The 23,848-nt window shown below is 31.0% G+C and overlaps 1 protein-coding gene across 3 annotated transcripts; it reads left to right on the top strand.

Annotated features, from left to right (window-relative positions):
* The first annotated feature begins 13,032 nt into the window (after window positions 1-13,032).
* LOC112273260 (uncharacterized) lies at window positions 13,033-19,820 on the top strand. Of its 3 annotated transcripts, none has more exons than XM_024501782.3 (13): window positions 13,033-13,901; window positions 14,144-14,892; window positions 15,152-15,299; window positions 15,409-15,600; window positions 15,759-15,875; window positions 16,009-16,130; window positions 16,283-16,508; window positions 16,835-16,943; window positions 17,132-17,528; window positions 17,699-18,049; window positions 18,209-18,536; window positions 18,751-19,144; window positions 19,417-19,820. In XM_024501782.3, the coding sequence occupies exons 1-12, from the start codon at window positions 13,536-13,538 to the stop codon at window positions 19,027-19,029; spliced, it is 3,384 nt and encodes a 1,127-aa protein (XP_024357550.1). In that variant the 5' UTR covers window positions 13,033-13,535; the 3' UTR covers window positions 19,030-19,144; window positions 19,417-19,820. The 3 variants fall into 3 exon arrangements, with proteins under 3 accessions (XP_024357550.1, XP_024357549.1, XP_024357551.1); XM_024501781.3 differs by having other exon boundaries at window positions 17,699-18,061; XM_024501783.3 differs by having other exon boundaries at window positions 13,208-13,901; window positions 17,180-17,528; window positions 17,699-18,061.
* The last annotated feature ends 4,028 nt before the right edge of the window (window positions 19,821-23,848 follow it).

Below are 23,848 nucleotides of genomic sequence, written 5' to 3'. Positions count from 1 at the left end.
AGTGGAAGAAGTCTTTGATTCAAGGCGATGCCAAAATAAATTAGAATATCTTGTCCATTAGCATGGATATGATATTAGTGAATGCACATAGAAGCGAATAAAGAATATTATAAATACAACATAGGCGGTCGAGGCTTTTCATCAACGACATCCATCAAAATCAAGATGAAAACCTTTCCTATAAAAAAAATAAGATCTAGGCAAGATAACATTCTAGTTTCAATCCTCATTTGTAGCTTCTTTGTAGTTGTGATACTAAGGAGATGGAGAACCAACAACTAGTGGATATGATTGAAGAGCCTTTGTTTGCCGATCTATTAGACGAGACATTGCGATTGTCACAACCTTCAAGATGATGCAATCGAGATGAAGATCCTCAAAAATGACATGTTTTTTCTCAAATAGATGGGGAGATACAATGCATTTGGTATCACAACCTTGGAAGAGACTCCTAATGTTTGGTAATTTTATTTGAGGTAGAAACAACTTTTGACGATATTCTAAATATTTTATTTGAACGAAGTTATGAAGGCTTTAACATCGATCAAATAATAAAGTGGTCTTTTCGCCTTGGTATGGGACATTATTGATAGTTGAGAGGCCCAATCAACCATCTTCAAAGAGAACAAAGATCTCAGTATGTGGCAAATATAATTTGTTGCATTATAGATTTCCTCAACATATGATGACATTTTAGGATGGACAATGAAGTAGCTTAAATCAATGCCTAGCCACCATTATATTTTCTAGAAATTATGGACTCTAAAAATAATATTTAAGGATCATGTTTTATTATCTTTAATAAATTATAAAAATTTTAAGAACTATGTAGACAATTTATTTGTGACTGAAAATGCCAAGACAACAAGCAAAATATTTGTTAGAGAAAACATAAATTTTAGATATGATTGGCATTAAAAAAAATATTTTACATCTAATGGAATCGCATATTAATCATAAAGAGTGCCATCTACTTCAAAGAAAGACAAACAATTATTAACATAAGAAAATTGAGAATCAAGTATGGAACTTGAAGAAGGAGTAGACAGATAAGAGAAGCAAAAACTTTTGAAGAAATTTAAGAAATATTTTGCTTTTGAATTAAAATAATTAAGAGTTTTTAAAGAAAAAGAAATATAAATTTAATTATTAGATGATGCTCTTTTTTTTGTAAACCTCAAATATATAATGAAGTAAAGAGAAAGTTAATAAAATATTAAATTAAAGAATTTTCGGATGCCAAATTAATAGAATTTTTAACAAAGAAAATAAATTAATTAGAATAATTCTTTTTAAGAAAAATGACTATAGGAATTAGACAAAAAAGCAAATGTGTGGAAATTTTAGGCTTGTTAAAAAATTTAAAAAATTAAAAATATAAAATCAAATTATATAGTTATGCCGTACTTAAACAATATTTAATACCATTAGATATACTAAAGTCTTTAATACTTTAGATTTAAGATATAAATATCATAAACTATAATTTAGAGAAGGAAACAAGTAGAAGATAATATTTTGAGAAAATGATGGATTTTAAAAAAATAGATTATATTAATAGAAATTTCTATTATTTAGATTAAACAATTCACTTATTAACTTCCAAAAAATGATAGATAGAATGCTTATAAGCTTTATATGAGATGTTATATAAATATTATTTTTTTAATAATAAAAAAAGAATATTAGAAACATCTTGAAATAATATTGAAAGACTTAATGTACTTATTACTATGAATATGTTAGTATAAAAATTCATCATATTTTCCATGTGTCTTTTTTTGAGCCATATAAGATAATAAAATATCAAAAAATAATAGTTGCTACTTCCACCAATAGAAATCAACAAAAACAAAGAGTTAAAAAAAAGATATTTTGGATATTTTGGATAAATTAAAATTTTAATATAATAATATAAATATGATATTAAAGAACACACATAGGAACTATCAAAGAATCTTGCATATGCACTAAAAAAGATTAATATTTTTTTATCAATAACATCTTATTAAGGAAATTAATTTCAAAAAAAGTAAATCTCAATATATTTATATGTTATTTAAAAAGATTAGAAAATCATTCAAAGATGGTAATATATTGAACTATAATAGCTATTTTTAAAAAATAAGAAGACTAAAAAGTCTTGAAACTAGATTGAAGAATAAAAAACATTGATATGAGTAAAAAAAACTTCATTATTGCCTCCGTATGTACTATTTAATTAAGAGCTATGTGGCAATGTTTTATAAGACTTCCAATACATGTTCAATTTATGAGACACATATCTTAACTTGTAAGATAAGTTTCTTATATATGCGCAACATTATAAGTTTGTATCACAAGTTATTTACACGTACAACAAATAGGTAACTTGTTGGTTAAGTTTCTAAGCTACTAATCAATTATAAATATGTATAAAGTCAAATATGTATCTATGAAGCTTCTAAGAAGTTTTACCATAAGATATTATGAAATCTATCTATATTTATGTTCTACCTAATACTTCTAATTTAAATAAATATATATGTCCATGATAATATCTCCCTTTTTAAAAGCAAGTTCTACAAAGAGTAATCATCACATGTTGAAAAAGTCTAAAATGCAGTGTTGGAATAGAGAGAATTTGCCTTAAGAAAGCATAGGGCTTTTAGATATTACTAATTGTTCAACCTAGTCATAAGATAAAAAAAGTAAATTCATTACAAATTTTGAGATATTGCCAAAATCCCAATAGTAGTTTCAAATTCTTGCTTATATACACCCATGTGAAATTTTCTTTAAATTTCATAAATTAAATATTTAAATACCATAAAATTTTGATATATAGCTTTTAAACCTAATAACACACATTTTTTAAAATTTTAAGCCAAATTTTTTTCCAAAAACTCAAGCTATGGCTCCAATTATTACTATCAATAAAAAGACTCATTTATTGCCTTTGAAGTACATGTATTGTCTTCAACGTTCTATAACTCCTTCCTACAAACTTCAAATGTAGAAATTCCTTTACAAAAGATATAGTACCTGAAATCACCATTGTGGTTACATCTCTTAATTTCCAAATTTTGTTATAAAATTCCTTGTATCTTCAAAAGAGCAATAATATGTCTTAAAAAAGTACTTTAACTTCAAATGGCTATAACTTCATCACCCTAACTCCAAATCCTCTAAATATTTTATACAAATTGTAGTCCAAATTGTAAACCTTATAAAATTTGCTTTCAATTTTCAAATGTTTCTTTTGAAGTCATCAAAATCTTTGTTATAGTCACAGATAGCTTCTTGAATGCTTATTGGACATGACCTTTGATTAATAGGGATGAAGATTTTTATCTTTTTCCTTCATTCATCCATACCTCACTTTCATCCTTCCAAGTAAGTTTCTTAGAAGTTTAAATCTTCATCTTTGAGTCCTAATCTTCTCCTTAAATCTTATACTAAATATCTAAATCTTATATAATTTAAATACTATAATCAACATAAAAAAATCTTAAAATAAATTTTCTTACATCAACTCTCTTTAAATTAACCTACTAATTATTCTATTGCACATTAAAACTTATAAATATATTATATATTTTAGTTAATTTTAACATACTATAAAAAATTATAATACAATAATAACAAATTATGTTCGCTACTTACTTTGATCTTTATTTCCATTAAAGATGGTTAATAAGTCCTCTTAACTATTAATAATGTTCTTTTTTAGGGCAAAAAGATCACCTTATTATTTGGTCATTATTTGGTCATTATTCAAAACTTCTTTCAAATAAAACATTTGTAAGACCATTAAGAATCTTTCTTACTTCAAATAAAATGATTAAATATTAGAAATCTCTTTCAAGGTTGTGATATCAAATACATTGTAACTTGCCATCTATCTAAGGAAGAATTTGTTATTCTTGAAGGTCTTCATTTTGATTTTTTCATCTTGAATATTGTAACAATTGTAATGCCTTGCTTAATAAGTTAGTAAACAATAGCTCTTGAGTTGAATTTGCTAATTGTTGGTTTTCTATTTCATTGGTACTATACATAAACTACAAACAAAGATAAAAGATAAAATGTAATCTTTCTTAAATTTTTATAGCAAAGATTTATTATTATTCATCTTGATTTTAATAGATATCATTAATAAAAAGTATTAATCTTTTTTTTTTTATTTTATTTACAAGATTTTTAGCTGGCTTCCATATATATTTACTAATATCATAACTGCACCAATAAACAAGATATTTCAACCTATTTTGATGCTACCTTGAGTTTAAGACTTCTTCCACTTTAAATTCTTGATTATTATCTCTTTTTATAGAAAAAGAAGTATTTAACTTCTTCTCAAGATATTCACTATTTCATATGGCTTAAAAAAAATACATAGAATATGAGATGGATTTTTATAGACTTCAATAGATGTAATTGATAAACAACTGAATTGTATTATTTATAAATTAAAAATGGTTTAAATCTAAAATAATCCAACTTATCACGAAGGCGGCTAGTCTTGATATTGCAATGAAGTAACTATATCTTGTTGCCAACACATAATTGAGTTTATTCTTTGTTATAGGTATCTGCATTGATCTTTTATTATTCTAAAGTTTTTTTTAATTATACCTTTATTATTGTATGTAGCTTAGATAAAAAATTTGCCAAATCTTTTGCTATAAAATTATTAATTTTTTAAAAGTCAAAAATATTAAGTCGTAGATAATAATCATGATTATAAAAAAAAAATTACATAGAAGAATATACTATGTTATTATAAACAAACTCTGCTAGTGATAAAAAATAATTGTTCAATCATCTTATTAATAATTGATTATACATTTTAAATATTGCTTCAAAACTTGGTTTATGTATTCTATTTGTCCATCAATTTGAAGATGAAAAGCCAAAGATAGTTTTCTATCCATTTTTAAAATCTTAAAAGGAATTTTTTAAAATCTTGATACAAATTGAATCTTCTTAAGTTATATAATATCTTTGGTCAATTCATGATAGCAATAGATCTTATCAAGAAAAAACCTAGATGTTTTTTCACTAGTGATAGATTTTGTATATAATACAAAATGTGCCATTCTAATAAAACAATCTACTATCACAAATATAGAATCATACAAACCTAAGACTAAAAGATCCATGATAAAATTCATAGAAAGAAAAGTCTATAATTGTTTTAGAATAGATAATGATTGAAAAAGTCTATAAAGGCAATGATGAAGAGTTTTTGATCTTGAACAAATATCACATGATTGTACAAAGTCTTTGACTATCTTCTACATTTGAGGCCATAAAAAATCTTTCAATATTAGCTCTAAAGTCTTATTTTATTCAAAATTTCTAACTATTGGAAAGTTATGATGAGCTTGAAGAACATATGATTGTGCTTTGTTTTTTAAAATATATAATTTTTTTAAAAAAAATAGAATATATTATTTTTGAATTTAAACTTAAAAATTTCATAAAACTTAAAAGAATTATTTTTAATATCATAAATAAGAGGATCAAAAGATATACTCGATTGACATTACTTAAGAAATATTGAATCAATAGTCAATGTTGATTCTATTGCTCAAAGATGAAAATACTCTAGCTTCAAGAGAATTGTTCTTATTAATCAAAAGTTACATCTTTTTCTTTGGATGTAAGATAAAAATATTGAGAAGGAACATCTATCAAATCTTATTGTTTTTTGAGTTGATAAGTGATCTTAAAATCAAATCTTGATAAAGATATGCTCTAATGAGCTTGGTGACAATTCAAGACATATGTCGACATGATATACTCAAGATTCTTGTGATTTGTATATATGGTAATTGGACTACTAGTACTTTTAAGATAATGATGAAATTTTTGAATTAATCTACAATTATAAAAAGTTCTTTGTTGTGGATCTTATAATTAATCTTCATTGTTAAAAATTTCTTACAATGAAAAGCTATTAGATGGAGCTTATTATTTTTTCTTATTTATAACAATACCACACCTATAATGAAGTCTAATGCATCTATTTTATAAAAAATACCTTGAAAAATTTGATGCAAGATAAGATTGATTTAAAAATAAATGTTGTCTTCAATGCTTCATAAGATACTTCAACTTCTTTGATCTACTGAAGTTTGTATTACATATTAGAGGTGTAAAAAGAATCACAACTTGAAAAAAGTTCTTAATAAAGCTCTGATAATAATTGGCAAATTTCAAAAAATATTGCATGTCTTTGACTATTTTTGAGATCTTTTAATTTATGATAGTCTAGACCTTTTTAGGATCCATTATAAGGCCATTATTTGAAATGATGTATCGTAAGAAGTCAACTTGAATAGTATAAAATATACATTTTTTTTTATCTTAGCATATAATTCTATATCTCTAAGTTTTTGTAGTCTGCAACAAATATGAAGCTCATGTATTTTTATATTTTTAAAATAGATTAAAATGTCATTTAGATAATTGATGGCAAAATCATTAAAATTTTTACAAAAGACATCATTCATTAGATGTTGAAATATAATTGATGCATTTGTGAGTTCAAAAGGCATGAGTTGATTAAGAAGTCATAAAATCAAAGGAAGAAGAAATCTATTTTTATTCGTCATCTTGTTGAGTCCTTGATAGTCCATATACATTTGCAAAGATCTATCTTTTTTCTTTATAAATAAGATATGAGCTCTTATTGAAAATTTAAATGAAATATGAAATTTTTAGTCAAGTTTTTGTCAATATATTCCTTAAGTACAATCAATTTATTTTGCAATAAATTATAGATTGGTCCAAATGGTGGTTAAATTCTATCTTGAAGATGAATAGAATAATCATAGAGATAATGCTTTAGAAGAATATCCTTTTTTCTCTCTCTCTAAAATATCTTAATAATCTTAGAACTAACTTAGAATGCAACTTGAAGTCTTTTTTCTATTAAAAATAGGTGTAGCATATATAGCAAAATTTGACTCTATTTTTGTTGCACATATGAAAACTCTTGTATCTACTAAAAAAGATTTGGTTATATTAGACTTATGGTTTTTTACTCATCTAGTAGGATTTTGGACTAAATTACAAAAAAATTCAAAATTATGAGAAGTCCAATCTATTTGAGGATTATACTTCTCTAGCCACAATAATTCTAAAATATTTCATTAGTAACATCTCTCCATGATAACAAATGACCATCTATAACTTCTACATGTATGAATTTATTTTTCTTGATTAAAGATATTTCTTGTTTTTTTAACAAGGCTTTATCTATAAAACAAGTTGAAGCTCTTGAATCTAGCAAAGTAAAGACTTTTTGATTTTTTGGTCTTAAATAAACTTCTAATGTAAAATATGGTGATAGATTTAAAGAAAGAATAAGACTTTTACTATGTGTTATATAAGATTTTAATTACATATTTTCTATTATAGGTAAAAAAACTTATTTTCTAACATATTATCTTCTTTGATAATTATATTCTTTATTTAGTAATTATGTTTTTTTAGATAATATTGAATATTATATTTAGATTTTCCATAATATAAGCATAAACCTTCTTGATGGTGTGAATTCTTTTCTTACTCAATAAGAAACTTGAAATGTATTGTGTCAATTTGTATAAGTTCTAATCTTGATGAATAAGCTTCTATGAACTTAAAAACTGAGGCCATGGCTTGATTTGTGCCTCTCTAATGAAATCTTTATTCTTGGCATCTTTTAAATAGTTGATTGTAGTATATAATGGCTTAACTAGTAATTTGCTCTAATAAACGTGCTCTTGGTATTGTTAAAAATAAATCTTTGGCATTATCTTTTAATCCATATTAAAATTGTTTGATAAGGGTTTTTTCATTCTAATCTACATTGTAAGCAAGATTTTAAAATTTTGCAGTATATATGGTGGTTGAACATGATCATTGTCATAAAAATATAAATTTAGAATCTACTACTTTTTTTTAATAATTTTTTTCTAAAAATGGTTATAAATAATTATAAATATATATTTAGATCATAACAAAAATATAGATTTTTTTCCATCAAAAATATAAATAAAAAGAAAGCACTCTCAAAAAAATATATATCTATGAATTTAACTTGAGTAAATCGATAAGATTATTGAAAAAGATGCAATCTTAAAAAAAACTTTATTTATTGTAGAAATCCTCAAATTTTTTATCTTATTCTATTGAACTTCTTGAGCATACTTATCTTTGCATCTGTCATATGTAGAGTAGCAAGACTTCTTGAATTTGTTTATAAACTTGATATACTAGCTTTATTTAATTACACAACTTCTTGGCATAGACTTTCAACTTTATTATTGATCTCTTCTATAGGCATTGAAATACTACTTCTATAGTTGATATTAGAGATATGTAAGATTTCCACCTTTATAGTATTGATAAGCTCATGAAGATCTGCAATAACTGCAAATCTATTCCTACTTTGCCAAGAATAGCATCTATAATTTTTTCTTCTATAGAAAATTCAAACAAATTTAAAAGTCAAATTAAAGGAAGATAATCTATAATTTCTAATATTAAATAAATTTTTTGACATAAATGAGTAGTCCATTCTTTTTAAAACAAACAATCAATTCTAAAAATTAAAAGTGAATTTAAAGGTACGTAATCTATAACTTTCAAAATAAAATAATAGAAGTAAAGTAATCCACTTAGTTTTGATACAAAACAAAGATAATAAGTTAGTATTCTTATCAAATTGTTAAAGACATGAATCTTAAAATAAAATAAAATAAATAAATAAATAAAAATAAAAATCTGATTACATTCTTATGTCACTTGAAAAGACTAAAAAATCACCCAAAGATGGTAATATATTGAACTAGAATGACTATTGTCAAAGACAAGAAGACTAAAAGGTCTTGAAATAAGACTAAGGACTAAAAATGCATTGACAAGAGTGAAGCCTATTTTATGTGTTAAATGTATATTCATTTGTCTCCATATATGCTATTCAACTAGGAGCTACATGGTAATATCCTATTAGACCTCCAACACATGTTTAATTTACGAGATGCGTGTCTTAACTTACAAGATTATTTTCCTATATATTCACCACAATATTAGCTTGTACTACAAGTTATCTATACGTACAATACACATTTAACTTGTTGGCCAAGTTTCTAACCTATCAATTTACTATAAACATATATAAAGTCAAGTATGTACCTATGAAGCTTCTAAGAAGCTTTGTTACAAAATAATATCAAATCTACTTACATTTATCTTCTATCTAATACTTCTTATTTAAATAAATATGTATGTTTCTAACACATCCATCAAAATCAAAATAAAAAGTTTATAGATCTTATGGTATAAAATAAACAAAAATTAATTTAGAATATTTTTTTATAATTTTTTTATAATTTTATTGTAAGATTTTTATTTTCATTTAGATAGATAATCAACAACCTTGAAATCAAAAATTATTATTGACAAAATTATTAAACAAATCATTGAGATTGTATCAACTTTCATAATAATATAATCAATTTAAAGATTTTCAATAATGATATATTTTTTCATAGTTAGATAGTAACATACAATATATATGATATTATGATCTTAAAATAGAGTCTTGAATTTAATGATATTATTAGAAATATTGACTACTTGAAATTTATTATTTAAAAGAAGTTGTGAAAGTTTTAATAATGATCAAGTAATAAGTGTTCTTTTTGCTTTAATATGAGATATTATTATTGCTTTAAAGAACCTATCAACCACCTTTAAAGACAATAAAGATCAAAGTACCAAAAAAATATAGTTTTTCACATTTTAGACTTTCTTGACATGTGATCATATTGATTCTTCTTGATATCATTTCTAAAAGAAGGATAATATTACAAATATCTATATTTATTAATAAATTTACTTCAAATAAGTAGAATTAAATGGAAGTAAGTAAAAATAAATGAAAATAGAATAATATGTATTGAAGATCTTTTTAAAACCTTTGTAGATAAAAACTTGACTTTGTGAGTATTTGTAGGTGATTGATAGTTTAAAAACTTGGCAAAAAAGTTGGCTATATAGTGCACATGTTAAAAACTTATCCTACAAGTTAAACATATATCTTACAAATTAAATACGTGTTATGTAGCCTATAGGATGTTTCCACATAGTTCTTTAGTTAGATAGTATATATAGAAGTAAGAATGAGATCTTTTTTTACTCTTATTAACACATTTTTTGCTTCTAGTCTAATTTCAAGAGTCTCTAGTCTTTTTTATCTTTGACAATAGCCAATCCTATTTCTTTTTAAATATATATATTTCATCTTTTTATTTTTTCATCTCTCTTGGATCTACATCTTGTTTTGTTTATTTATATTCTTTAAATTTTTGTTTTTAATAATAACTCAAGTTTTCTCCATTAAAGTTATAGAGCAAAAAAGAAATCAAAGACATCATTCTTGCTTTCTTTTTGGCAAAATAACAACACATTTTATAGCTTAATATATACTTTATTTGGTAGATACTTTATTTGATGTATATGCCCAATTTGATAGATATTTTATTTATCATATATGCTTTATTAGGATAATCTTTGAATTTTTTTAGCAATTTCAGTACTTGGTTTTATAGAACTAAAATTTCATGTGCATGTATTTTAGGATTGTAATAAAACAACTATGCTCTATATTTATTTCTATATCAATGTGATTATGTATCTGTCCTCTCCATGATTGATATTACAATATAATTGAAGTAATGGAATGGTTGCAAAGATCTAAAATACAATATTTGATACTGAAAAAATTTAAGAGAATAATTTTTTTAGATTATATGAGATGAAGATTAAAATTTTACTTATACAAAAATTACACAAATTGTTGAAAAAAAGGCCCGTTAATTAGAAGTACTAAAGACAAGAAAAAATGAACCTTATTGATGTAAATATAATTTTTTTTGAGTCTTATAAATAAGGTGTTATATAATATTATAAATACAACTTTAATTCTAAAGCTATAAACTAAATAAAAAAGCATATATATGTGTCACGGACATACTCATGTAAGCTAGTAATTACATATACAAATAAGTAGAAGTAAGTAAAAATAAGTAAAAGTAAATTAATTCTATAGTATTTAATATAGAAGCTTCTTAGAAGCTTCATAGATGGTGCTTTGACTTCATAGGTGTCTTTAATTGATTTTTTGAATTAGAAACGTGGTCAACAAGTTGGCCATGTGCCACACATGTTGTTAGCTTGAAGATCAAGCTAACTATGTGGCCCACACATAGAAAAAACTTGCCTTGTAAGTTAAAGCATGTGTCCTACAAAGTCAACACATATTGGAGGTCCTATAGAACGTCGCCACGAAGCCCCTAGTTAGATAGTATATATAGAGACAAGAGTGAAGCCTTCTTCACTTTTGTCAACTCCTTTCTTGCTTCTAGTCTAGTTTCAAAGGTCTCTAGTTTTCTTGTCTTTTGGCAATAGCCATTCTAGTTTTTCTTTCAATATACATACTTATTTATTTATATTTTGTTACCTTTCTTTGAGTGAAGGCTCACTTCTCTGGATTGTTTTTTCATCGAGTTCTTGTCCTTGACAATATGACAAAACTATTTATAAGTAAATAATCATTGAATCATCAGTTATTTATTTGGCACTTAAAAAAAAACATAAATGTATTGGACTGCTTGAATACCTTCAAATAGATTTTTTGTGAGTTTACAAGTATTTAAATCAAATTAGAAGTTGAAGATAAAGTTTTGTTGCTATTAACTACATTGCATTTATTATTTGAACACTTGATAAATATTCAATTATATAGAAAATAGACAATAGAGCTAAATTATAAATAAATATTTTTTTTCTTATATAATAAGAATAATCTACTTCAAAATCTAACAAAATAATAAAACTCATATATAAATTTAAAAAATCAAAATTCAACTTATATAAAATACTGATTGATTAATTTTATTACATCTTTCTATTTTATACTATCTCCAAAGATTCAATAATTATAAATATAAAAACAACAAATAAAAATAAAAAAACCTTCCAAAAGTACAACATTAGACAAATAACAAGAAAAAATATTTTAACATATAATTAAAATCATGAAAATTAAAATATGATATTTATTAAAATATTAATATTTTTTGTAATTAAAATCATATTAAATTCATCAATATTGTTATTTTTAATAAATAATAGTTAATTCAACAATCAGATAATGTCAAGAAAATAATCGATTTTAATCAAATCGTAACTATATCTTGTATAATAATATTAAAAAAATTAAAATTACTAATTTATTAATGATTTTATGTATTGCATATTAGGATTGGAAAATTGTTTGTTTGTGAGATAGTAATAGTTTATCTTTTTTGCCTGATAGGTCACAAGAATTCACACTACAAAATTTGCAAAAACATAAAATTAGTACTTTAATACATATTTAAAAAACACACACACACACACATATATATATATAGATGTACATAAATCCTAGCCAATGTAAAATTTTGGATGGATGGTACACGCAGATGATTAAAAAAAATCTCAGAGGTTTACAACTTTCTACGAACGATTTTTTACTTTAGTTTACCCTGGTAGTAAGTTTTTTCCCCCTGACAAAGCACATATAGTATTCAATCCTACAAAATTACTATTTTTACAAAATAATGATTAAACGAGAAGAATTGGGGGGGCACGGTATCTCGCTTTTTCCTTTATATGGGAGCAAACAAGGAATCGCCACGTTTGCAAACTACGACCTATTTTGACCTAAGTGGCAAAGTGCCCTTCCCATGACCGACGCTCCCGGTGGTGGTCATTGAGACGTGGACAGATCCGACAAGGAGCTATACTCGTGGCTGAGCTGCCACGCCGTTATTGGCTTCCGCCACCAGAACCCCGCGTCTAATTTGTCGAGCTGGCATTGCCGCGGATCAATGGGGTCGGTTCTCTCGCGTGGGTCTCGCTCATAGACGCGTCGCGTTGTGTCACGTTATGGTGCGTCACGGCACGGCCGAAAGCCCCGTTTCCGTTTGCTGGGTCTCGGTGGCTTCGGTTTGAGCTCATCGTGTTCATGCTGTGCTTGCTGCAGCCCATCGCTATTCGCTTTTCTTCGCAGGCTCGGAGATCAATAGCTTCTCAAGCTTCTTGGGAATTTTCAAAAGCAGATCCATTATAGTTCGTGACGGGGAGAGAAGCGCAACTTTCGAAGTTTGGGGTGAGGTTTGGATGGGAGATTTTGGTTTTTGGTTGAGTGTTGGGTGTGTTTGGGAGTAGGTGATGGGGTGGAGTGTAGGGAATTAGGGGTTGATGGGTTGGCGTTGATTGCTAAGGAGCTGGGGTGTGACTGTGTGAGCAAGATGATGGTGGATTGTAGGCTGATCGAGCGGTGACGTTATGGAGGGTTGATTGATCGAGAAGGAAGGAAGGGGATTAGAGGAAAAAAGATGAGGGCTTGATGGTAGTCTGTTGGGGAAGTGAAGGGGAAGGAAAGGGTGTGGAGGAGGAGGTGGAGGAGCAGGAGCAGCAGCATCGTGGGAAGGGCATGATGATTGAGGATGACAATGGCATTCTTCACGAGGAGAAGTTTGCTTGTGAATTTCGCCGCTGCATGCCTGTATGTTGGGATGGGGAGGCTGTCCGGCACTTTGTCGTTGGTGGCTGGCTCGGCTTCGTCCCCCATCTGGGCTCCGTCGGGTCTCATGGTAGCGCTTGTGTTGATATTTGGTTATCACGTATGGATTGGTGGATTTTGGGGCAATGTAGCTATCAATTTCTGGTACTTGCATGCCCACAAGGCTAAGAATTACCTACCTTTTATCTTTGTCGGAGCTGCTTTTTCAAGCCTTGAATCTGTGTTGTGTGGCTGGTTGCTCAATCATCCATTGAAATGGAAGAACGGCCGTGTCATCTTGCCTCCCCAGGTACGGATTACACATTGTTCTAAACTGAGCATAGGGAATTTCTTTGGGTGTTTTCTTTACGATTTTTCAGTGTTATTAAAGTACGGTGTGTTACTGGTACCTTATGGGAAAACCGTTCATTATTGAGGGAAACTTAGTTCAATTCATATCCATTTTTATTTATTTCCATGATGCCGTGTGAATTCTTTTTGAGGGTTGTACTTCAAATCCATCTATTTGACTGTAATCCCATTATTTTGCAGGAGGTAAAAAAGGGAGCACTAACAGTGGATACTTTGCACGATGCGATGTGGCTATTCATGGTGGTACCACTTGTGAGCTTCATTTGTGGATCCTGCAATGCAGTTTCTCTTTTCGTCTTCAACCTTGTGGGATGGGACAAGTTGTTGATAGTTTGGTCAACCTGGGTACTTGGGGACCTATCGGCTATTCTCTGTGTAGCTCCATGTATTCTTCACTTGTGGAATGCTTTGCATCCCGACATGTTGCCAATTTGGGGTCAGCAGAGGGAGGTCAGCCCTTATGTTGAGTTGAATCGGAGGGATGAAGAGTCTCAACCTTATGTTGAATTTGAAGACGGGATCCTCTCGTCAAGGGAGGTGGAAAGTAAAGTGGTACAGCGCAGTGTGCACAGTGGGATACCTTTATTGCCGTGGAACGGCTCTGAGAAACTTCAAGATAGTCTTGTCAAGGGCAGGAGAGCGGAAACAGTGACTTACGAGCTCCTCTCTGATTCTAATACTCTGGGCAGAGACGGTGCTAATGATTTGGAAACTTTAACATATAGAAATAGGTCGTTGGCAAGGAAGAGAAATATTCTTCTGAAGGAGAGAATAGAAACCTGGAAATGCTGTTGGAATAACTGGGTCCTGGAGAGAAGGCGAAAGTTCTATTCAGGTGGAGATAGTTCAAGCTCCCTTATTAGGTTGGAAGAAGGAAGTGGCTCCAACTTGGAGGAAGCGCTTATATATGAGAGAAGAAGTTTGGCCAGGTTTAGCTTAATAAATTGCGATCCCATCTCCTTTTCAGAATCCGAATTTGGTCAAAGATATAGTTCAGATGGGACTTGTAGAAGCAAAAAGAAGTATTTTAATTTTAGAACGAAGCCCTAGTTTGACCACATTTTCTTTCGTCATTTCATTTTTTTATGACTGTATCCAAATCAATATCTCATCAGATTAGCTGTCTGATTTCGTGACCCAATGAAAATGTTGAAAGGTTTCTAATATCGTTTGTTCGTTCTTTAGCAGGTTTCAGCAATCTTCAGACCTTACACCTCGCCGTTTCCGAAAGGCTCGTCAAGTGTGTTCTCTGCAAAGATTTGTCTTGAAACTCTCAGAGTGCATAGTTCTCTTCGTGGTTCTCATTGTGCTCTCGTTGGTCATATTTTTTAACATGGTACATTCTTTAACCTTGGTCATGGTCTCCCTGAGCACAATGCCAGCTATACCTGTTCCTCAATGCGCCATAATGACTTCTCTTACACCATTTCTGGATGATATCATAGGGAATTCATGACACCGACGCCGTTCAAAGACTCTCTTACTTGGTGTTTCCAGTCGTCATCTGGGCTTCCTTCCGATTTAATCGAATTGGGGTTCCTCTTGCAGTCCTCGTCGTTGCTATCATCGCTAGCGCAGGCACAGCTGACCATAAAGGGCCATTGTACAGTCCGAATGACAATCACTCCCTTTTACAGGTAAATAGTATTTGATTTAGTGCCTTAAAGTGGATGATCCTTTTTCCACATTAAATGAATCTAATAGGGAATGTTTTCTTGCGATGTTTCACTTTCCATAACGCATGCTGCATTCATTTAACTACCTATTTGCTCATGTGCTCAATTCCATGCAATAGGTGCAAATGTTTGTGTGCGTTCTAGCGGTGGTGGCTATTACTTTGGCTGCAATTTTACACGATCGGAAGGGTATGGAACTTGAGCTGAACGAAATGAACAGTACTCTTGAAGATCAGGTACTTCGCTTTTACTTACACAAAAATAATGATCCTCCCATCAGCTTCTTGAGAGCGTGAAATTATTCATCAGTGTAGTGAATTGTGTCTCTTTATTATTTATATCGGTTTTGATTCCAGTTACTGGCCGTAGGTGCGTGCACGAACTCTAGAATTGGAACGGACCAACAGATCTTTACAAGTGTCACAAGCTGCTGCCGAGGAGGCTAGTCGGGCTAAGTCTGAGTTTCTCGCGAATATGAGTCATGAAATCAGGTGAATCATCTTGTTAACACAATTTAATGTTCGACCTAAATTCGGAAATTAGCATATATATTAGAGACGCTTTATAAACTCTACCATTAAGGAGCATTGTGAATCAGTTAGTTTGTACTGCTGTGGCCTAACTGCGTCTCACTGGTTGCCAGGACTCCTATACATGGAATAATTGGAATGGCCTCACTTGCTCTTGAGACGGATTTGACTGATGAGCAGCGCGAGCATTTAGAGACAGTGTCACAGTCAGCTGATTGTCTGCTTCACATTGTCAACGCAATTCTGGACTTGGCAAAGATTGAAGCTGGTCGTGTAGAGCTTGAACGTATTGAATTTAGCGTCTTTGACACTGTGTCGTCTACAATCAAAATGCTCCAGGTGACTTCTTGATTGAGACGTTAGTTTTATGGGCACCCACATCCTGAACTTGAGAAAGATCTGCAAGTGAAGTGTGTGCTATTTAGGCCAATCCAATTGCTTTGGTATGAGTTGTTTGTGTCGGTCTTTCTGATCAAAATACTAATTTTTGGAAGTAGGTGGCGCTTTTAATTGCCACCTTAATTGAATCTGATTTATTCATACGGGATTCTTTTTGGAATTCTATTCCAGCTTGTTATTGTTACAGAACAAATACTTTTAAGGGAAGTCGTTGTTTGTATAAGTTGATCAGGTGCTCTTTTTTTTTCCCTTTATTTCTTTTTCAGGTCAGAGCAAATCAAAAACAGTTGCAGCTTTCATGGGAAATAGATGAGAATGTCCCAGAACATTTGGTGGGCGATGCGGCCAGATTACAGCAATGTCTTATCAATTTAGGTACTTATTTTTTACCTCTTTCTTCTCACAACATTCTATTTTGACTATATGTGGTTTCGACCTGAGCACCTTTCTATCGGAGGATGTAAATTAAGATTATTTCATAAAGCATTCGTTGAGTTTCAATATGTAATATGTTACTCCGCCTATTATTGATTTCAAACTCACATTTATATCATCCATGGCAGTTGGTAATGCGATTAAGTTCACTCATGAAGGATCCGTCTCACTTACAGCGAAGGTTTATACTGGGACTGGCCCTCTTGAGAGAACTTCAAGTGCTACTCTGAAAAAGAAAAGCAGTTCCAGAGAGCCAACCGCAGCGGAAGAACCCCAAACGAACGACAGTCATCATGTTATCGATATCAGTGAGATATTTGCTACCGATGGTGAAATCAGTCGATGTTCAAATTCCGCAACGGTAAAGAAAGACGATAGGGTGAGCTTGCTGTTTGCAGTGCAAGACACAGGGATTGGAATAAGCAAGGAGAAACAGAAAGAGGTCTTCAAAGCCTTCTCTCAAGCGGACAGCTCAACTACTAGGCTCTATGGAGGAACAGGCTTGGGCCTTAGTATTGTAGAACGGTAAGTACCCCATGTCGTGGTTGCAGGTAAAAATTAAAGTCCCAGGTTCCTTCTATCTATTGCGCTTGAGATTAATTATGTATCCACTTGGGCTTTATCACCAAAACCTCTTTGAAAGAGTTAGCTGCTGACGAGAGTTGCATTTGTTATTGTGATCATTGAACTGTCAGGCTGGTGCAAATGATGGGTGGTCGCATATGGCTAGAAAGTGAGCCAGGGAAAGGCAGCACGTTCTACTTTATTGCTCAATTCGACCTAGCTGGACATAGTGAAAGTATGAAGAGCAGAGATGAAGGCAAGCTAGAAAGAGAGCAAACATTTCAGAGCAATAGAAAAGAAAACCAGCCATCACAATCTATCTTCGAAACAAATCACATGACCTCACAAAAACAATTGTCTCAGGATTCCCATAGTAAAAATCCACCATCTGGGAGTGTAAAGATACCGCACGAAGTTTCTTCAAAGAGAGCAGATGGTGATCTTTTCCAAAAGCTGGACAAGCCTTTTTACAGCAACCTCAGGCACGCAGTACTGTAATTTACAACTTTGGCTTAAGACTTTTCTGTTCAGTCACTAAGCGTTCCAGCACAGATGAATCTAGAGTTCAAGTAAGATTTCAGCTTCTTTCATCCTACATATCACCAAGGCTCTAATTTTGGTATTCTCTGGTGGCATTGCAGGCAGAAAGGCAGGTGTAACAGCGTAGCTGTTGGTGTTTTACAGTCTATGGCAATGGAAAATGAAACAACCCCTCCTCCCACCAAATCTTCTAGTTTTCCAAAGAAGTTCGAGTGGAGCCCAAATGCGCAGCTTGACCCTAATTTCGAAGCGTCACTTCGAGGTATGAAAATCTTGCTTGCAGAGGATAATATTGTGAACCAGAAGGTTGCATGTCAGCAGCTCAAGAAGTTTGGAACGGAGGTGGACGTAGTATCCGATGGCCAACAATGCCTGGATGCTTTAGAGCGGGATCGAAATGGTTATGATATTATCTTGATGGATGTCCAGGTTTGGTCCCATTCTCTTCTCTGTTTTCTCCGTGTTCCTCCCAATTGACTGGGTTTATATCGTTTCCATTTCACTGTATTATCCTAGAGAAACACTGTTGCTTCCTTGAGCGCCAGTCTACTCACGAAGTTAAGTATTACAAAATGAATTGGAAACAGTCGTCGAAAGATGTTGCCTCTTTGTTTCTGATCGCCAAGTTGCTGCTTCATTGCAGATGCCAGTGCTTGATGGATTGCAAGCAACCAGAAAAATTAGGGAAATTGAAGAGAAGCATAACTATCCCCACAAGCCCATCATTGGCCTGACCGCTCATGCGATTCAAGGCTACAAAGACAAGTGCCTGAGTGCGGGCATGGATGCATATGCTTGTAAGCCTTTCCAGGTCAGAGAACTCATCCAGGTGATCCAAGGGGTCTGTAATACGTGGTCCATCAGACCTTCAACGGTTGTTGACCCGTCATGGAATCCGAACAATGACGAAAATATGACATAAATGGAAGAAACCTGTAAGCACCATAGATCTGGAACGCATATTTTGCACACAAGGCTTCATCCACCATTCGTGACGGAAGTCGGTTTCTGCAGGAACCCATTACAGCTTTCGACAGGTATGTTCTTCCAAAGTAGCAGGAGGATGTTACACTTGTTGCATTTTCGTGTTGTGAATGTTCCGACCTCCCTCTTTAGTTGAGAAGTGACAGTTGAAGAAGTTCTTCGTCTCGAAATCATCTTTGCAAGAGTTTCCATTTGGGGTTTCATAACAGCTTAATGAGATATCCGAATCATCCTAGAATGGTGCCAAGTACCTGTGTACAGCCCACTAGTATGGGCATGAACAACATATTGATCTCCCTGAGCCGATTTTGTTCTCAACTGATAGGTTTCTGGATCCGCTCTTGAGAAGATCAAGCAACCTTTTGAAAGTGCGCCATGATCAATGACGGGTGGCGATTTGAAGTGGGTAGATTTCACTGGTTTTGGCCAACTCTTGGCTTGTTCGGTTGCAGACAGACCGGGTGACGGTTCTTAGGCATTTGCTGCCGAAGCAATCTTTAAAACAATGTGCATCAGTGATTGCATGGTGGCGCTGAGTACTTGATGGGATTTGATGACTCATAATGCCCACTTAGTCTCTAGGATTGCAGTAAGATTTCACTAGGTATGAAAAATGTAAGCAAGTTTACAAATCTAGGGCGATGCTGTGAATGCTTTCAGTCAAGGTCTACGCACTTTCATGTCGGAAACATTGCATCAGTCGAACGAGGCAACGTTACATTGTTGAAATTTTGAGCTCATGTCAGTTGAATGTAATGTACTCACCGGAAGCAGATGTAATTTGTGTTCATTATTCAACAATGGAGCATCATGGTAATCTGGGCTATGACCATAATCACCTTGGTCGGTCGCTCGGTCGGTCGTTCTTACGCCAATTCAGTAGTTGCTTTCCAATTCATGACGAACTAATTAAAGCAGCAATCATCGAGACACCTGGGTGTGGAAGAACATCACTCCTCCGCCAACCCTAGCCAGTGATTGAACTTTCTTTTATATAGTATCATATGTGTCCTTGGGCCTGGTTCAAGAGCTCAGCAGTCCAATTCTCAGTCACGCAGGATATTTTCTCAGTCCCAGTGTCCATGCTGCTGGTGCATATATATTAAACTGGCTGAACCTGTGCTGTTGTTACAGAAATATGTGAAAATGTTTTATAGGAGAGATTGGGTACATCTCCAATAACAATAATAATGAAACAATGTTGTAGGATTGAGCTTTTAGGTATGTATAAGTATGCATATTTGTATACATATATATTATGAATGTGGTTGTTAATAACACATACTTGGGTTATTTTAGAGTTGCCATGGTATCATATTTAGAACAATTGATTTATGACAAATTACATGTGAGATGGTTTCAAAAAATCATAATAAAAAGAAGTGATCCACGTCATCAAAACCCCTATCCAACCCCAAAAAAAGTTGACCAACATTGTTTATTCTTTTGTGAGTAGGACATGGAGCATCATCATCACAAGTATGATATTTGAGTCTACTAACTATAGAAGAATCTATTTTGGAGCTTCTTTGCAAAAAAAATTACTCTAAGCTCATGGATAATGTGAAAAGGGAATTTTAAATTTCAAAAGAAAAATATATATATTAACTTCAACATATTTCTGTAACAACAGCACAAGTTAAGCTTCACTTGATAACATCAATTGGAATTGATGTTAACCATTCTTCCATAGTTAAGTCTTACAACTCGATTTGTCCACAAAAGTGAATTAGAGATTGCAAAATTATTCTAATTTACTCTATCATTATACTAATTTTGTGAAAAATTAGTGGTCTCCATATGGACAACTCTTCCACTTGGAAGAACCTCTTTGTATTTAATAATCTTTTTTATAATTCATGTTGCAAAGATTTGCTTCCTATTATTTAAAAGATTTAGAAATAATTTGGTCTTGAATCAATTTTAATATTTTTTTTACTACCTACTTTGCACATCCAATTCCTAATAACTAAGCATTCTTCTAGTGGTTTGAATTTTTAAATTATAATTACACTATATCTTAACATTTTTTTTGTTTAACATTCTCTTTGTATAATTTCATAGACAAAATTACAATGCATGGTGAATTTTAAAATGCTTGCATGTGTGTACCCTATGGTGCATGAATCTACTATCACTTCATCCACTGTCTATTATAATTCCTCTAATTTTGCAACTTCTATAAGGTTTTTTTTTTTGTAGTTTGATGTCTAAGACAACCATACCATATTCCACTACTTCACTTGTTAATCCATCTTTCCAAAGGCATCCTATTTAAATAAAAGATGCATTGACCTTATAAACCTCATTATATTTAAGGTTCTTAAGCAATTAAAGGTTTTTTACTATTGTCAAAATCAAATCCAAATTAAACAAAGATACCTTCTCTTTAGTTTTTTGCTTCTCTTCTAAAGATTTAGGATCAAGTTTGAAAAGAAGCTCTCCAATAAGTTGAATAGTTTTATTCATTTTCTTACTTGGCATTTGATTTGGTGGTGGTTTCTTGCCCCTTAATGGAAGAGAAGAAGTTGTTTCAACTCGAAGTTCAAAGCCACTCTTAGTTTTAAATTCTACAATGTCTTTTATTGCTTCTTCACTTTGATACTTATCAAAATGTGTTGCAACTTGCTATGTTGCTTTAAAAGTAAGAGGAAAACATATCAAGCTCTTTGAAAAAGATTAAGCATGTGCTAGCATGTTGTGTTTTATATAGTAGTATCATGGCAAAGTTGAAAGAGCTACTATATTCATACACCACTTATCCTCTATTTGTTCATGACTAAAATCCATACCTAGAATAATATATTACAAAGCATGCACTCATCCCTTTATGATATGAATAGACATTGAACATATCAAAGCAAAAGACTATTTCTTTAAGAATTGCACAATAAGGTCTTATTTTTGCATATACAAAGCCTGTTGCATAGTAGTAGCATACTTCTTCATTAGTAAAAGATTAGATAAGGCATCAAAATGTAATCCAAAAAGTTGTGTAAAGAGGAGTAAAATGCACAACAATTCTAGGACTTCTTCTATGATAATTGAATTTCTAAAAAAACTATTCTCTCTCTATAGCTCTTAATGCTTATTGTTGTGGAACCTGATATGAATATACAAAAATATAGGATGATGCATTGGTCCATCATAAAGCATTATAAATGTCTTCCTTAGTAAATAGCATACTGCAACTCATAATATTCCTCAATTACATACCACAATGCAAAATGCAAATTTTGGATCTTTATGCATGTCAATATAAATATATCTGGTGCTACATAACTAAATGTGCCAACAACAATTGTTGTTATAACATGATTTGTCTTCCAATAGCTTTATCAATCTTTTGATACAATTAACATTAACTTGGTTTTGTTAAGGCCCTATGATTTCAACTTATGGTTTATTTTTGATAAAATATTTTGATCAAAATAATGAGGCATATAACAAATTATAGAGGAATTTTGTTTCTTGTTTATTCCATGTGTAAATCTCTCTCTTGAATTGTTTTATATAAAAACTAGCTGAACTTTTGACATTATCATGGAATCTCAAGAATCTGATTAGTTGCAAGGCACATTTTGTGGCTGCTATTGGCAGCAACACACTATGTAGTGCAATTGCCAATTGCACACCCCTCACTCTCCATTGCATATATTCTTTTTGTTGCACCGCTAGTCTATGTGTTGGATTGTGTCTCATCTTCATTTGTATTTTCATAGTTAAAGATCGGAGTCAAGTATGCACCTTACAAAATCCAACACATATCACCCTTCTTCCCTCATAACTCATACCTTGTGCCTTGCTAGGATGAGGTTGTGACTCCATTTGATTTAGATATGAAACAACTTCTTTGCAAAATAATTATCCTAAATAGACCTACAATAAGGTCTTTGAAATAGGCATGAACCCATGATTTACGACTTCTACAATAACTCTTATAATATATATAATTGAAGAAATTATACTATATTAGCTATATATTATCAAGATTAGTAGTAGGGACGACTCACTTCTATGATACATAGAGCTATAAGCATTGAAGCATAAATAGGTCTAGTATATATCATTTCTAACAATGACACAATCTTAGAAGATATTTGCCAAAATAAATGTCTCATAAGGTTTTACACTACATTTCATAAAAATATAGATTAAAATCAAAGTACATCTATAAATCCAAAAAATTAATCAAGTTCTTGGAATGTCATAACTTCATTGATGTAGTATGTGAAATTAAACCTTTTTTACAAAGGTGTCACATATGATTGAAATAACCAACTCTAGAAGAAGAAGTAAAGAAACAATATTGTGAAAATGTAAGCTTTAACATCTAGAAAAACTAAAATCATTGAAATAATAAGCTTCTCAAGTAAATTATCAATAGGTGGAAATTCTGCAATTTGTTCTTAGACTTCCAATGTAATTAAAAAATTGTCTTAAAAGCCATTAAGGTAGATAGGATAGCTACAAAATACAAACATATATCTACTTCTTATAAGATGCTTTAATTATAAGATTGATATATCTTAATTACAATATTAGTATTGTAGATCTTGTGATAATTTTAGTCTCTAAATGGCATTTATGAATCTAGAATCAAATAGCTACTTCTCTTTAAGAATCATTTGATGAAGAAATGCAAATTTGAATAGCAATTAAAAAACATAAATACTTGTTCAATTAATTTACTTTGGATAGCAATTCTACTTATCTTCTAGCAAGCTAATTATGACTTTTTGCATTTAGATTCAATC

This window comes from Physcomitrium patens, chromosome 20 (assembly GCF_059467195.1).
Source record: "Physcomitrium patens ecotype Gransden chromosome 20, ASM5946719v1, whole genome shotgun sequence".
In the NCBI taxonomy this organism is placed as follows: Eukaryota; Viridiplantae; Streptophyta; class Bryopsida; order Funariales; family Funariaceae; genus Physcomitrium; species Physcomitrium patens.
The sequence above is the reverse complement of the archived record's forward strand: the minus strand, read 5'-3'. Positions and strand labels throughout refer to the sequence as shown.

Excerpts from the sequence above, each read along its gene's own strand:
- LOC112273260 (XM_024501781.3), top strand. The coding sequence starts at position 13,536 with ATGACAATGGCATTCTTCACGAGGAGAAGTTTGCTTGTGAATTTCGCC. Across the intron at positions 15,300-15,408 it reads TGGTCATATTTTTTAACATG|GGAATTCATGACACCGACGC; the intron begins GTACATTCTTTA and ends ATGATATCATAG. Across the intron at positions 15,876-16,008 it reads ACAGTACTCTTGAAGATCAG|GTGCGTGCACGAACTCTAGA; the intron begins GTACTTCGCTTT and ends TACTGGCCGTAG.